Raw genomic sequence first — 16,522 nt, forward strand, 5'->3', positions numbered from 1 at the left:
TCACCGTAAACATTAGAGCACGGTGCTAGAAGCCCGAACGGCATCCCCTTCCGGAGAGGGGCGTGGTCAGGCACAGCTCATTGCATTTAAAGCTACAGACACAGAAACAGCCTGTTCTGAACAGGGCTCAAAAAGAGGGGTTTACAGGCATGCTGAAATATAGGATCGGAGTGGATTTTTTAGCAAAAAGCTTCAAATACATGCTTTGGGGACCTCTGAGACTTATTCAAACTTGTTGAAAAGGAGCATAATATGTCCCCTTTAAATGTGTTGAAACTTGGATTATTAATATTTGATAAAGTTTAACAAACTTGCAGAGACAGAATTACACTGAAATTAAAGGATAAATCTTGTTTATTACAACTTTGATTATGTTTTTGTCGTTTGGCAACGTTCATTCTATCAGTTATGACACTGATACTGAATTTATGAACACACCAACAGTTCAGACAGATGATCTAAACTACTTTCTTTGGAGGTAAACCAAAAGAAATTGCACCTAAACTGCCCTTGATAACCTGCACAACCATGTGCTACTGTACGTACTGTGTGGTGGGTCAGAGTGCAAAATACCCTGTGGCAATCAGAGGGTTCGCTGCCATGCACCTCCAAAACAAGGGTATGCTAACACCAGGCACACATTTCAAATAGCAACAACACTGCAAGACAATTTTAAGAGGATACTCCATTTACTCTCCTTTTGAGGTAATAAAACGATCAAAATTGATGCAGCAGAACCAGAGACTACAATACCCACAATGCAACTTGGCTTGGACTCAAGTTCTTTCCTTTCCACATACACACGCACAGGATGGGAGAGAGGCTGGGATGATAAGGAGTGACAGAGCTACAGAGATGGAGCGAGAGAGCAATAGATGACGGAGAGGTGGATGCTGCGGCTCGACAGAGAAAGTGAAAGACAGAGACGAAACTCTTTGGGGGGAGGGGGGGGGCCACCACAGAAAAATGATGAACAGATGGAGGATGAAACGAAAAATTTCCCTCATTACTCCCAATTTGTGAATGATGCACCCAGACTATCATCTCCACCGAACGATTTGCCAACATCCATAACAATAATTGCTTCCAAACAATTAAATGAATAGCGCTTCTGTGCGGCTTCAGACAGCTCGGAGGACACGAAGCAGCTGCTAATCCCATTCAGTATTTTGTGGTTGGTATAAATTATTAATGTGGGGTGGCATTTAAAAGCCATGTAAAGCAGAACCACCGAGCCAGGCACCTCCACCCACGTTTGTCTTTTTGCAAAGCGAATTCAACCCGCCACATGCTCCCTGAAAGTAAGAAAATGTGCTGTGTGTGGTTCAAACACCTAAATTAAAAGCAATATTTGAGACCATTAAGACTCAGTGTGCACTCAGCTTTAACTATTAAAAAGTTACATTAAGAACTAGGAACACAGACACTGTTTCTAAACCATTATTTAACTAATTAACCTTCCACAGTTAAAGAAATAAACCTCTGCAGAGCAAAGAGAAACTTTCAGTAACACTCAAACAAAACTGACTGGCCTGCAACCTCCACAAATACACTTGTAGTACATAGTGTACGCCATATGGACGAGTAACTGGATATTCATACGTTCCTTTTGCATATATTTTAGCCACACAACTGCACAACTGCAATGAAAATGGCATGAAGAGGATGAAGAACAGCCTGACTTTTCATCTAGAGTCAACAACAGGTCGAAATGTTTTGTTTCCAACACATCAGTTCATCAAACCTCTAAAAGTAATCGCTGAATTCTCATCCAGTGATCCAATCAGGAGGCTTTCTTGCTAGATCTGGTGACTTGTCAGATGCCTGCACCAACAAAAATATCTTGTGATTTTTTTTTAGTAATTAATTAATTTTGCAGTACGTACTCGTGGTGTCCCCAGCCCAGCTCTGGGAGGTAGGGCAGCTTCTTGATCCTGATGATGGAGTCGTAGAGGGAGGGCTGCAGGGACTGGGCCACGGCGTTGGCCAGGATCACCGCTATCATCACCGGCAGGATGTGGGAGATCTGGCCAGTCAGCTCGAACACGATGACTGCGGTGGAAACCGTGTGGGTGACCGCTCCCGACAAGGCCGCCGCACCTTTGGGTGGAGGGGGAGAGGACAGTTGGGTGAGAGGAAGAACAGAGAGAGAACGCATAAAAGCAATCGTTTAGCTCAGGTGTGGTGCTATCTAAAGGGGTCCTTGAAAGATGGCGGGGGGGGGGGGGGTTCAAGGGCATCATCCATCTAAATGACAGACAGTTCAATATTTCAAGTGCAATAAATAATATTTTTACTTCTCCATAACACACAAGAGAGAGGACTGTTGATCAATAAAAACATATCTTAACGACTTGCTGAGATTTTTCACTTTCACAATGTATTGTTATGGATAAAACTGAGATTAGCTCCGACTCAACCTCCTAAAATCAGTAATAAAGTAAACAGCGTATACAGCGCAATAATAGTGTGATAATAACATATTCCTTACGATGGTGTATATGTGACTGTGACACTGGAGTAATTACTGACTAATACCAGGCTGATAAATATCATATGTAACTTTTACTGGAGCGTTTTCATCATTTTTATCTTATTATCATTTATACTCCTACCGACAGAAAAAAGAGCAGGAAATCAATGCGTAACAATCTGTCCAATACTGGAACATTCATGGGTCAGATCATACAATATATTGTACATCCAGCATTATTGATCCAATCCATAAAACCCCACTTCAAGCTGTCAACGTTATCATCCCTTTATAAGTTTCCTTGACCAGACCAATCACCCTTGCTCCTTTATATACTCCCAACCCAGCAAACCTAATTCACATTCTCCTCCTCTCATACGGCAAAAAAATCAACTTATTCAGCTAATTCAATACAAAAGGGAACCTCAATATTTCCAAATCTTTTTTTCTGCTCAATAAAGTGTTGTAAAAAAAAAAAAAAAGAAAGAAAAAAACAGCAATATAAAAGCTGCATTAAAGCAGACGGAGCAGCATGAGGCGACGTGAGCCTTCGCTGCTCAGCAGAGAAAATGGATGAGTCCAATCCAAAGAATGAGATGAACACTAGGGGAAAAAAAAAAAGAATAGAAAGAATAAAAGCATTAAACTAAAGTGAAAAGAGAGAGGGGGGCAGGGAGAAACAGATGGTGGGTGAGAGAGTCTACAAAGGCAGGTTTCACTGTTCTGTCTCCTAAGTTAATTAAGCCTGTGTGTGTCTGCCTTGCCTCCTCAGATAAATGCTGCTGCTCCCTCTGCCCAGCCTAACATTTAGTCCTTAAAGCGAGCTCCGCTGTGAGTTGAAAGAGGCTCATCAGAGTGTCAGGCCTGTAAAGGACTGAGTCATCAGCCACAGCACAACAACATCAGCAGCCCAGAAAAACAGCCGTCGCCAACTCGCAACAGCGGCATAATCAGTGCGGCTGTCAACAAGTGGCACAGTGGAGGGGAATCACAACACTGCATCTCATTAGACGCACAACTTCAGGTAGGATGGAAATGATGTGGTTACAGAGGGGGGAGGGGGGAGGGGGGCAGCTGGTGACCGCAAGACAAGAATAAATCAAGGGTTTTTCTGCCGAAAACATCACACTGTAGAGTCTGTACTATTTCATAATCAGGTGGAATAGGAACAATAACAGAAGTCATTTCTAAGTGTTTTAGATAATACCAGAACTTATCTGATCGCTGTTAAAGGTCCCCTATTTTACACTTTTCCAGTGTTTTATTTTAAGTTTTGATATCCATAAGAAGATATATTCTCCCAGGAGCTCTAGCAACAACAGGACGGTGATCCATTTTACCCTAAAATGTAAGAATTCACTGAAATGACAAAAGTAATTCGATGGGATCTGATGAGTATAATTAAATATCTTGTTATCTTTTTATCTGTCCTTTATATGTTTTGCCCATTAATGCTTGCTACATTTTTTGGGATAGGACAAAAGTTAGTGTTATATTCGCATTTCATAGTTAAACTGTCAATAAAAACTTTTCCTGCAGTTGCTTCACTGTTAAATCCTTTTCAGCAGTTCAGGAGATATAATCGAAACCGTTTATGTGCCGCTTCATTCGCTCTGTTACATACCAAAATCAAACAGGGCTGAAACGTGGACTCTGACTGAAGTCACGAAGCAAGAGGATGCAACTGGGAGGCTTTTATACCCCCACCGCATTCAATTCAATATCCTCCTAATCACCTACGAAGCCCTCCACAGCACGCACCCCCCCACCCCCCCACCCCCCCACCCGGCCTCTCTGATCTCCTCCTCCATCACACCCCTGCACGAAACCATTGCTCATCTGATTCAAACCTCCGGACGACCAAGCACCGAACCTGTGGTGTCGGAGCTTTGTCCATCGCTGCCCCCCCCCCCCCCCTGCCCCCCCCCCACCCTCTGGACCTCTCTCCCCATGGACATTAAACACTCTGCCGCCCTCCCCAGCTTTATGAGAGCACTCTAAACTCAGCTTTTTAAAGCTGCTTTTAACTTTTAACGCCCCGCTCTATCACCGATGCTTTTATATGAGAGCATGTTTTACTGTAGTTGTACACTCACCTACTTTACTCTTCCTTTTCCTGCTGCTGTGTTTTCCTGTGTTCCCTATTTTTGCTCATTGTTTATCTGGGTAAAGCATCTTTGAGTGCCTTTAGAAGTGCTTTGCTACCAAGCGCTAACTATGATTGGGAATAATCAATATCTATAACGAGAATGACAGATTTTTGAGATGTCTGGAGAGAACAGGAGCAAAACAATGGGCCCTTCCTATAATTTGTATTACAATTATCCAGTCAGCCAATCATATGGCAGCAGTGCAGTGCATAACATCCTGGAAATAGAGGTCAGGAGCTTCAGTTGATGTTTATGTTGAGGGAAAAATGTGATCTAAGTGACTGGATTTCTACCGAGGCTCGCAGATGGTTGGGTCACAATCTGGCACCAACATCATGAATTCATGGACCCAACCTGCCTTGTGTCAACAGTCCAGGCTGATGGTGTTGGGCCAATGGTGTGGGGAGTGTTTTCTTGGCACTTTGGGCCCCTTAACACCAATCAACCATGGTTTGAATGCCACAGTCTATGTGAGTGTTGTTGCTGACCATGTGCATCTCTTTATGGCCACAGTTTACCATCTTCTAATGACTACTTCCAGTATGATAATGCTCCATGTTGCAATGCAAAAGTTGTTTCATGAACACGACGGTGAGTTCAGTGAACTTCCAGATCTCAACAACTGCGGGATGTGGTACGGCAGAATATTCACAGCATGAATGTGCATCGTGAAGAACTGAGGCTGTACTGAAAGCAAAGGGAGGCCCTACCCAGTATTAGTATGGTGTTCCTAATACAGTGCTTGCTGAGTGTACATACATATAAACTGTATGTAATATCTGATTACATCCTCTCCATCCTGATCTTCCTCTATGAAGCAACAGCCAAAAAACAGCTACTTTCTACTTCAGATGTTTTAAGTTACACAACAAGTTGCATTTTTGACTTCTAAACTTTCTAGTACGATATAAGCACCTGAGTACTACTACCAAGTTTTGAGTTTTGTCTGCTGGTGTCTGAACTGTTTTTGCAGGGGAATGTTTTGTTGAGTCTAACCTGGCGATCTTGTAAATGTAATTGGATTCTGTCTCAAGTGTTTGAGTCTGATCATATTTTATGTCTCCTTTAATCTGGGTCCATTTAGAGTCTCAATTTGGAGCTGTAAATTGAGCTGTAGGAAATATTCACATTTATTCATTTTCTATGACTGGTGGAAAGAAGGGTAAAAGTGGAAAGGCTGATTCTGCACAAAAACCTAATAAGAAGAAGAAAAAAAAAGAAATGAAAGAAATGTATAGTTTCCATCTTAAACAGACTGAATCACTTAGCGGAGCTGCTTAAGAAGGAGAAATAATTTTGTAGTTACCACAAAAGTGGCAAGTGCCAAAACCCTAAATTTTAATGATCTGAATCTGACAATAAAAACAACTTTCAAGAAATAAATAGAAGAAAAAAAGGGGGAAAAAAAGAGGAAGGTATTAGAGCAGAGAATCTGCACTGATTGTCTCTTTAACTTACCCACGACAGCGTAGCCTCCTGGCACTATTGGGTAGATGGTGCCATCTGTGTGAATGCCATCTGGGAACCAGGCTGCCATGCTTTCTCCAACCAGACGACCAAAAGCTGCCCCTAGAAGGCACACACACACACACACACACACACACACGCACACAAACACACACACATACACACACGCACACACACACACAAAGAAACAGAGACTCAGAATCAATACTGGGCCTCATAACCGACCAAATAAGTAATGAATGAATGTAAGTTTTCTCTGCTGCCGAACATAGTTTCTTACAAATGGTGGTGATTGTCGGCTAGCTGGTTAGCATGCTAACTTCAGTGGAAGAAAAGACATGATAGAGACACGAGTTAACGGTGGCGTAAGCTTTCCACCACTGGAGAATGAAGTCTGATCCTAAACTCGCAACGTTTCTTCTAGACTGTAGGTAAACAGCTGTTAATGCTAATGTCGGCTACGTAGCAATTGCAAAAACTTACAATTAGCTCCTTTAAGGTATTACAGCCTTAACATGACAATTACATTTCTGTCCCTCTCACAGAAGCCATTTTGTCCAATGTTTGAGCATTAAGCTTTGCTACGTTATAGATCTACTCTCCTCAGCTAGCTTGATGTTTGAAGGAAAGTAATTCAGTGCAGTAATGTGTTAAAGCTTTTTGGCACACTTGGTTCAACATTTTGAAAAATGTACCTGTACTTATTCACTTTTTTGCTGAGAGTTAGAGGTGAAGATTGATACTACTCTCATTGTTGTTATGCTAACAAAAGCCAGTGCCCAGTTAGCTTAGCTTTACAGGAAACAGCTAACCTGGTTCTGCCGAGAGGTAAAAGGTCATTTTTACATTTCAGTTTTTGTGAGGACAAAACAAATGAGATAAAATGTGGTAGTTAGTGAGCTTTAGAGGAAGATTTTATGACTTTTGGCTAGCTGTTTCCCCTTGTGTCCAGCCTTTTGTGCTAAGCTACGCTAAGATTTCCTGGCTGTAGCTTCATTTTTACTGTACAGAAATAAGAGCAGTGTTGATTCTCATTTAATTCTAAAAGTTTCCTTTCATGTTAAGAGGATATGGTAAAAGTAAGTTTTTAATTTAATTAACATAATGACTGATGTATTTTTAAACAAAACTTTTCCTACTTGTTGTAAATAACACATTTCTACCTAACACACACATCCACTCTCACTAACCTTACACACACACACACACACACACACACACACAGAACCATTTGCTTCTTACCAATAACAAACACTGGCATGAAGGCTCCGCAGGGCACTGGGATGGTGGTGGCCAGGGCAGACATCCAGAACTAAGAAATAAAAAGAGGAAGATAAAGAAAGAGAGGACATAAAAAGAAAGAACAGGGTGGCATTTCAATTAGCTTCAAAGTACCATCCTGTGTGCCCCCTAGATGATAGCCAAGTTGAATCTCTCCACCAGCAGTGAGGAGGCGGCCATGTGAGGCTTATTGCTGAGGTTAGATTGAGCTGTCACTTTCACTCTTCATTTGACAAAGACCCTGAAATGAACCCTGGGTAATGAGCGGTCTCTGCCGATTGGCCGACACTGCGCCAGGCGAGCAGAAGAGACTGCTAATTAGAAAAGACAAACAAAAAGGTAAATGTCACCACTGACAGTGAGTGAGCAGTATTGTCAGGTGTGTGTGTGTGTGTCTCTGCGTGCTTAACTTTACGTTCAACAGATATGATATAAGGCTGACATGTTTATGTTTGAAAAGACGTAGAAAAATCATTATCCATGCACATTTGTCTGGACTCATCAGATGTTAGAGATCTCTCATTAAAGTTCAACTTTAGCTCCACACAGTCAGCGTAATATTAATCAATTCTACAGTAAATTTGTGATCAATATTTATACCCTTGACACTGGCTTCACCAGTTTTTAATGAATAATCAGTATTGTTGATCTAAAGGCCGTAACACACCGCCATCGAATGCCGCCCTACTATTTTCTATGTACAACGCCCACACTGGCGGCGGCTAGGCGCACGCTGAAACACTTCACACGACTGTTCTATTTCCAGACAACAGGCTGGTTTGTACTTTGCAGTTCGACTTCCCTCTCCTCGTACGGTCTCTGCTTGCTGTCTCTCATGTGGGTGTACAACGTTGAGGTCAAGAAATATAAAAGAGCTATACATCCCACATTTGTGTTATTACAAAAAGACATTGGCACAAAAAAAAACAAAGAAATAGTCTGCTGATGTTGAGGTGAGAAATCAAGCTCGAGTAGTCGGGATCCGCACATGATTTCAAAACCAACCAAGAGCTGTAAATACAAAGGTAAAAGGACTGACAGGAAACTCTCTGATTGCAGTTTTAGTGATGTCATCCTGCATCATCAGCGCCACATGGGGAAATTAAATTCTGGTGTTATGTGTTGATTTATTTCCTCTGGTGTCACAAAGAGCTCATAAAGAAACAACAGAATATCAGCTATATTAGTCGAGACTGGAACTGGACCTTGTTCATCTCAAATAGTGACAAACAGGTGGAAACGGGTGGATTTTAACTGTGTTTTCCCCCCTAGAGCGGAAAGATAATGGGTGCAGACAGGCCATTCTCCAGTGCTGACACAGCAATGTGGAGGTCTGGCTATGCGAGACGTGTCTGACCCAAACCAAACAGGTGTGACAGCATCTTCAAATTGTGCTCACGTTGAACCTGAAGTCAAATTTAGGAGCATCCATGCAAAGATGAAACTTTTTCAAAGTTTGCACTTATCCCAAGGAAAAAGGAGCAAATTCTGGAGATGAATACCAGAGAAATTTAAGTTCCTGGTGTTGATACAGTCAAAGATAAACATGGAAGATGAAACGACGTCTGTGGATCATGAGAACAGTCGAGTCCACTAATCAGAAGCTTGGCGATTCGATCCCCGTCTCCTCCAGTCTGCATGGGCAAGACGCTGAACCCCAAATTGCCCTCCCATGATGCAACATCTGTGTATGAATGTGTGTGAATGGGTGAATGTGACTGAAAGAGCGTTGAGCGGTCGTCAAGACTAGAAAAGCGCAGTCCATCTATGTTTGCATGCATACAGTAAGAAGTAGGAATTATAGTTTTGTACAAGCCATTACACAAACCTCATCAATGTAATAATCTCACGGTTTCAAATAGACTTTTTAATTACACTCATTGCTCCCTCTCTCTCCATCCCTCCATGCCTCCCATTCTCTCCATCTCTTCTCGCTCCCTCTGCTCCGTCTATAGTTAGCTGTAATTAAGGCCGGCTGCCATGGTGAAGTAATGGATCTCCTTCTGTAACCTTACACTGCCGCCGTTTTCACACCCTGCGCTGCACACACACACATATGTACGTAGGTGTTCACACACACACACACACACATACTGTATGTGCGTAGGTGTTCACACACACACATACTGTGACACAGACTCCGTGCTGAACGGCCGGGTGCCGGGTGCCAGAGAGTAACAGACGCACAACCAGTTGAATAGACAAAATAAGCCTCGTGCGACAATGAGGCAGCCAAGGGAATAATTCCTTACACTTCTCTTGTATTGTCTTTCCCTTCCTCTCTTGTTCCCTCTCTTTCTCCACCACGACTACAACGTTCATAAGAGCAAGAAAGATTTAAAGGATCTGGGAAGTCATAACATGGGCTTAACTTTATTACAGTGGCCATGAACTCAGAGGAGAGAGTGTGTGTGTGTGTGTGTGTGTGTGTGTGTGTGTGTGCACGAGTGTCCCCCGAGTGAAGCTGTGGGGACATAACGTCAAAACCACACTGAGCGGAGAACAATGGAATCTAATCCTGCTGTGAATTTACAGTTAGCCCATAAACTCCACAGTAACTGAAAGCTGCTGTAAACAGACGCTCCTACAGGAGAGTAGATCATCACAGTGTGTAATAATGATCTTAGCACGTCATAAAAATGTATAAAAATACATCTGCTTAAAGAAACGCTGAATGGCAACAACCAACCGACAACAAGAGCCTGTAAAATGATAATAAACTGGTTCAAATGTAGGCTGACATGAAGAAAGTGTAAATATAATCAAATAAATTGTGAATTTGGCCGTATCATAAAACATGGTGCAGGTGATGACAAAGAGCTGGAGGACATGTCGTACCACACACTGGCCCTGAAGTGCAGCTCTGCTGTTTGCAGATGACAGTGTAATCTGAACCAGCTGCTTGTTTACTCATAATAACACAGTCACACTCATAGCCACTTGAGCACAGGTGAGTGTGACAGGACGCTGGCTGCAGTTTCTTCTTCTCTCACTGTCTGCTACAGCTACAGTGACCCACAGCTCAAGGTTGCCATGGAGATGGACTAATAGGCATAAAGACTCGATTCCCCTCCGGCTAGAAATTTGGGCCCACATGTATTTACGCTGCTTCAAGTCTTGTATTTTTTGTGCTCAGTGTTGTTGTTGTATCAGTACAGTAAATACTGTAGCTACTATAGTATATTAAGATACTTTATTATTATCATTATCTATACATTAACATGTTATAAATACAGTATATATTATTTATACATTTATACCAAGAACTTATTTAATATATTTTTGCCCAAAATCTTAATCTGCAGAGTAACTAACTACTAGTTACATTTCCTGTTTGAAAAGAGTGAAGTCTCTTTTCCATTTGCGCCCTATGTCTTTTTACACTGCGGGATCTGACAGTGCTTTGCTGGGTGGTTGAATAGTTAATAGAAGGAGCGGTAATGAAAAATGCAAGTCAATCAAAACTACGTATGTTAATGTATTTTTAATAAATCTTGCATATAATATGTTTTGTATACCGTCAATAAACTGGTTCGCATCCGAAGAGAAAGAAATCACATCCAAAAGACGGAGATATGCTCATTTATGAACTGAACGGCATTGGTTAAGCTCTTGTTGATCTCTTTTGTTATGTTTTGTTGCCAATATGGGAAATACTTATGAACTATCATCCTGCTGACACACTGTATATACTGTGAAACCACACTGTGCATCATTTACATAGAAGAAACAACATCCGGTGCATGACATTTCAGTGGAGTCTCCTGTGAATACTGATGCATTTGTGATGAAGTCACACTGACTTTGTGCTATTACTTCAATAACACAATGTGCTTCCATGCACTTTCATATACTTGTATATTATACTGTAGTTGTCATAAAAACGTGGATGGGAAGTGAGTCACTGCAACCTTGACTCTGCTCCTTCCAGCATCCTGATAGTACACGGTTTATATATAAACAACAGTATTAAACAGACTATACTGTCTTCAAGGGCAAGAGAGATAACAACAGCTTGATCATTTGTCTATAACATGACTGAAAAAAAAAAAAAAACATTGCATCAATCTCAGTTCATCTAAACCTTCCTATCTAATAGAATCAGCATGATTTGATGTGTAACTCAATAGGCGAGTGTTTTTTACAAGGTTATAACCTGGTCCTGCTGAAACTCCTGCTGGAGTTTACAAGGTCTTACAGCCGGAGTCTGCAGCACATTTACTATGATAGGAAACAAGCAGGTGGGTAGTTTTGATGTCTGATTCCTTGAGCAATTTTCAAATTGACATGGTATCACAGTGTAATTGAGAGCTGATCGTTTTTGACGAGACACATTAGCATTTTCCAGACATATTTCTATGCCCTTTATTTGCTCAATTTCTATTTATATCCTCCTAACTATTGCTATATCCAATTCTTTGCAGCAGCAATGACTCACTTTCCCCTGGAGGAATCATTAATTTTTCATCTAATCTAATCTAATGTAATCTACTAAGTGTACATCTCACTGAGGTAGCGCACAACCATCAAAATTTATGAGGATCTGTGACCTCCAACTGAAGGAGGACTTCGATGAACCGCCAGAGGAAGCGGGAAGAGTCGCGGCAACAAAAGCGAGCCGAGACCTGATTGTTGGGTTGTCGGTTTCAAACCCTAAACGAAGAAGAAGTGAACAAGGAAACCTCTTACATGAAAAGCTCCTGCATTAAAATCCCATTAAAAATTACTTAATGACCCACATGAATTCTTGACGGTAGCTTTAATGAGACTTGCAGTGTAAGTTATAGAGCTGCTTCAGGGCTAAACTATTTCAGAGGAAAAAATAATTAAATTCAGTCAATACATGTGACGAAGCTTTCATCAGTCGACATGATTAGACATGTATTTGCAGAGCTAATATAACAACAGCTGCTTTTTAAAATATAATTTTAGTTGGATTCAAGAATTGGACCCAAGTTCTGTTTATGCCAAAACTGACTCAGGAAACCAGGAAACCTGAGAGTCAGAATGTCTGACTAAACAGCAATGTCCCCTTTATTATTACATTTACTTTATGTGTAATTATAAATTAATTTAGCGTCAGTGCTTTGGGTAATACGCAGCTATGTACCTCACATACTTGCACATGTAGGCAGGTAAACAGTTTGTCTTTTTGGTGGATGCTTTGTGCTTAAATCAAATGCATGATGGCAGATAAGAAGCTCATTTAGGAATCAGCCTTATTATTAATGATGCCTCCATCTTTACTATACTTATTATACTACTTATTGGCCCTTTGATACACATTTAAGATAGTGCTAGCTCCACCAGCCTTACTGCAGTTAATACCGACTGTCAGAATGATAAAGGAAAAAGGTGTTACTCCTAAAGCTGGATTTATAGTTCTGTGTAAAGGCTGCGGCGGCTCTGGGGTTAGTGTTTTGTCAAAGCGTTTGATGGTGTTTTCTTCAACAAGTTTCCAATACTAGCAGAAATTGTTGACAGCAAAGACAACAATTTAGTAAGTCAAAGAAAGGTTGAGTAATCTGCACCTTAACGGTAACACGACCATCTCCACTCACTGCTCCCTAATTTAAATCTCTAAATCGGATGTTGCTGGTATCCATGGCAGGACTCCTGTTAATCCCTTGCTTCAACTATAAATCCAGTTAAAGAGATTCTGTTGTCGTTGGTGTCTAGAGACAATTACACAGCCAGGACAAACCAATATGACTGACTTTCAAAATGGGATTTAAGTGAGGGTGTTTGCAACGGACAAATCAGAACAAATGATTATGCAAATTATGGGGAGGTACAGACTGTTAATTTCTTCCCTGATAATCAACCCTTGTTATTACGTAACCCAATTTACATTACGACTCAAGCCTGTACAAGTCTTGATTTTTCTCCTGCAGCTGGTGACCGACTCTGAACAAGAAACAAGGAACGGCCAATCAAAGTCTGAGAGCTAAGCAAGAGGCTGAGGATAGTAAATGGTGTGAAAAGGAAAAAGCTGCATCTTCATGTTTGATTGGTTGTTTCATAAGAGTCTACGACTGTGTGCTGTGGAGGCTTAGCGACTGTCCTCACCTGAGTTTATTCAAACATTTAAAATGGTGCAGCAGTAGCAACAGAAGTCTTCATGTCCTGTCTCCTACTTCAAATTTCCTTTAACAACGGAGGCAAATATTGCCAATTGACCATGACCATAACCCTTATAGAAATAAAGATGCCTAATGTTTGACTAGATATTAACCACAGAGGTGATAAATCAGGAAATACTAGTAGTGTGACCTTTGCAGAATGTTTCAATATAATTTGTTCAGCTGAATAAATGTATCTGTCGATGCAATTTCTGCTGAGCTGTGCCACTGAGGTTAAGATTTGAATATGTAAAGACAGGAGCTGCTGTACTGCTTAATAAGTACAGCACCTGGTCCTGCTGTTACTCTTAAGGAAGAAACAGAAAAGAGCTGCACATTGAATTCAGGAGAGTATCGGCCTATAACCATGAGATATGGTGTAGTTACATTAACTGCATATTAATTGCATATTTTTGATATCGAAAATCCTTCACCTCAATTGAATTTGATCAGACTGAAGGATGCATGCATGTTTTATTATCTTATTTAATTAAAAAAGTTCTTATCCAAACTCTCACTGTGTCATTTTATGCTAATGAAAGCTGACTGTTTGTTAAGCCAAGCTAAGTTAACATTGCTACGTCTCTCAAGCTTTCTGTGCTGTTCAGTTTACAGTACGCTAATAACATTGGCAGGTTTACCACTCAAAATATTAAAATTTTGAAATAGTGGGTCCTTGAGACAGTTGTGCACAAAAGCAGGTTTCTCATTTATAGCCAGCGACTGTCAGTTTTTGCTGATTGAAATGACGACTATTGCTAGCAGATTTAGCCGCTGCAGCTAACTAGCTAAAGGAGCTAATGTCAGCTCAGTGATTTGGTTGAAAACGTTGTCTCTGGCTGACTTTCTGATGTTTCTACCTGAGTCCTTTAAAAACGAGAACCCTACATACAGACATGATATCATGCTAAAAGACGCTAAAGAGGCTAAAGTTACATGATCCAATTTTAAATGCTTAATTGCTCGTAGACTATTGTCAAGTGCATGTTTCACTTTTAGAGTTACAAGTTAAGACTTTTAACATGAGGACCAATCAATGTGTTTGGTAAATGTCTTGGATGACGAATTTGGCCATGAAAGTGTAAAGTAGAACAGAGCCGCTAACGTTAGCCTATTCTCTGATAGCATCCAGAACTAGCTTCATCACAGTGTTAAGAGTACTTCATTGTGAATGTGATCAGATTGCCGGTATTACTCTAAATACAGCTCCAAATGGCAGAAAAAAGTAATCTGATTGATCTATTCTATGATAATTGCCGTTTATCATATTTCAGCATTTCAGTTTTAGAAATAAACATAGATAATAAAGGGGGGAACTAAAGAGTGGAATGAAAAAACACTAGAACATAAGTGAGATACATAAGCGAGAACTGAAGGATACTTCGGTCAAGGGTATCAGTTGTGACGCAGTATCCAGGACATTTATATTCTATTTAATTTGTCAGTCATTTGGGAGACGTCTGTGCTTCTGTGTCACATTCAGAGGACAGTCTATCGCCCGGGGCCCTCATGGGACCCTCAGGGGCCCATCTTCTATTCCCGCTCCAATTACAGTCCCGCCAGCTCTCTGTCACTCTTACACACACCCACACACACTTACACCCACACACACACACACACACACACACACTGATAGATAACAGAGGACTTACACAGGCTGGAGGACACACACACACACACACCTGTATTAAGAGCTGTTGATGCGCATAATTGCCCACCACTGAAAATAGCACTTAGCCACAAAGCATGCTAAATTAGTTTGCAGGTTTTTTCGAGTGTGCTTAAAAAGCTTCAGATACACAAAAACTGTCAGGACAGGTGCAGCGATCTTCAGCCTTTTCAATTTAGGACACATTTTTTGCAGCACTACATTCCCGAATGTCCATGACTGAGTGAGTGAGTGATACAGTTGGGGTTCGTGATTTCCATTCGTCGGCCAAATGTTGGGCCGTTTCTCTTTCAAGATGAAAACACTTTCTATTACGTCCCATGACAGGACTTTTTTTTCTTTAAATTAAAAAGCACCTCGTGATAAATCTAGTGATTTTTTGACCAAACCTGGCAGAGAGGCGGAGCAGCAGTTTGTCTCCCAGACGGAGGCTGTGCGCTGTGTGACAGACAAAACAGGAAAGATATTCTATTGCTTCAGGTGGTCTCAATGGGCTGCGATTCAGTCACCATTTCATACTTGTTCCGTTTTCTGTTAACAAAAACAGTTTATTGAAATACATGATGATGTCATGAATATGCTAATTATTGTATTGCGCCATTCAACGATTTAAAGTAGTTGTTTACAGCGGTTCCACAATGGTTTTTTAATTACGTCTTCAGTTTCGCACATTGACCAGACACAGTGCAGCCACACACTCAGTTCTGACCTGGTGTCTTGTGTTTGTCGTGTTCTGTGCCGTTAAAAACCACATGTCATTAAAGTATCTCTAGCGGCTTGATTCGCTGACCTGCTAACGAGAACTTCGCCTTCCGCGCACCTTTATTTTGAAAAGTTCAGCAGCTGGAACGGGAGCCTTCGTCAAGTTTTCGACATGAAAAGGAGCAACAAGACAAGATGGCTGCCAAGGCGAATAAAAGAACCATTCATTACCAAGAGGGAAAGGGAGAGAGCAATCACCCCTTTTGAAAATCACCAGGCTGAATCCAGGAAAACCAAAGGCTGTAATTAGACAGAGCCATTACAGCCTGACTTTGAATGCTGTGTGTGTGTCATATGAGATTCTGGTGTGTACGTGTGTGTGTGTGTGTGTGTGTGTGTGTGTGTGTGTGTGTGTGTGTGTGTGTGTGTGTGTGTAAGTGAGTGAGAGAGGACACAAGTCAGTGCATGCCCACAGATGTTGAGAGCAGCTTGATGGCATTTGTGCAGGTGGGTGATCAAAAAGTGGTGTGTATATATATATGTGTGTGTGTGTGTGTGTGTGTGTGTGTTTGTCCTTATACTGAATGTGTTTCACCTATATGTATGTCACATATAGGAAACACTGTATCTGTCTTTTGTAACCGTACACATGCATAAA

The 16,522-nt window shown here is 41.2% G+C and overlaps 1 protein-coding gene across 2 annotated transcripts in view; it reads right to left on the minus strand.

Annotated features, from left to right (window-relative positions):
* Positions 1–16,522, minus strand: part of LOC111671296 (chloride channel protein 2) — a 142,664-nt gene that overhangs the window by 36,427 nt on the left and 89,715 nt on the right. For both annotated transcript variants that reach the window (XM_023428396.2, XM_023428394.2), the window contains exons 13-15: positions 7,333–7,402; positions 6,082–6,192; positions 1,887–2,100 (exon numbers count right to left, since the gene is read on the minus strand). In XM_023428396.2, coding sequence (XP_023284164.1) covers positions 1,887–2,100; positions 6,082–6,192; positions 7,333–7,402 — 395 coding nt within the window. The remainder of the gene's footprint in view (positions 1–1,886; positions 2,101–6,081; positions 6,193–7,332; positions 7,403–16,522) is intronic.

This window comes from Seriola lalandi, unplaced genomic scaffold (assembly GCF_002814215.2).
Source record: "Seriola lalandi dorsalis isolate HSWRI2012SDOR001 ecotype SW California unplaced genomic scaffold, Sedor1 jcf7180002054874, whole genome shotgun sequence".
Classification (NCBI taxonomy): Eukaryota; Metazoa; Chordata; class Actinopteri; order Carangiformes; family Carangidae; genus Seriola; species Seriola lalandi.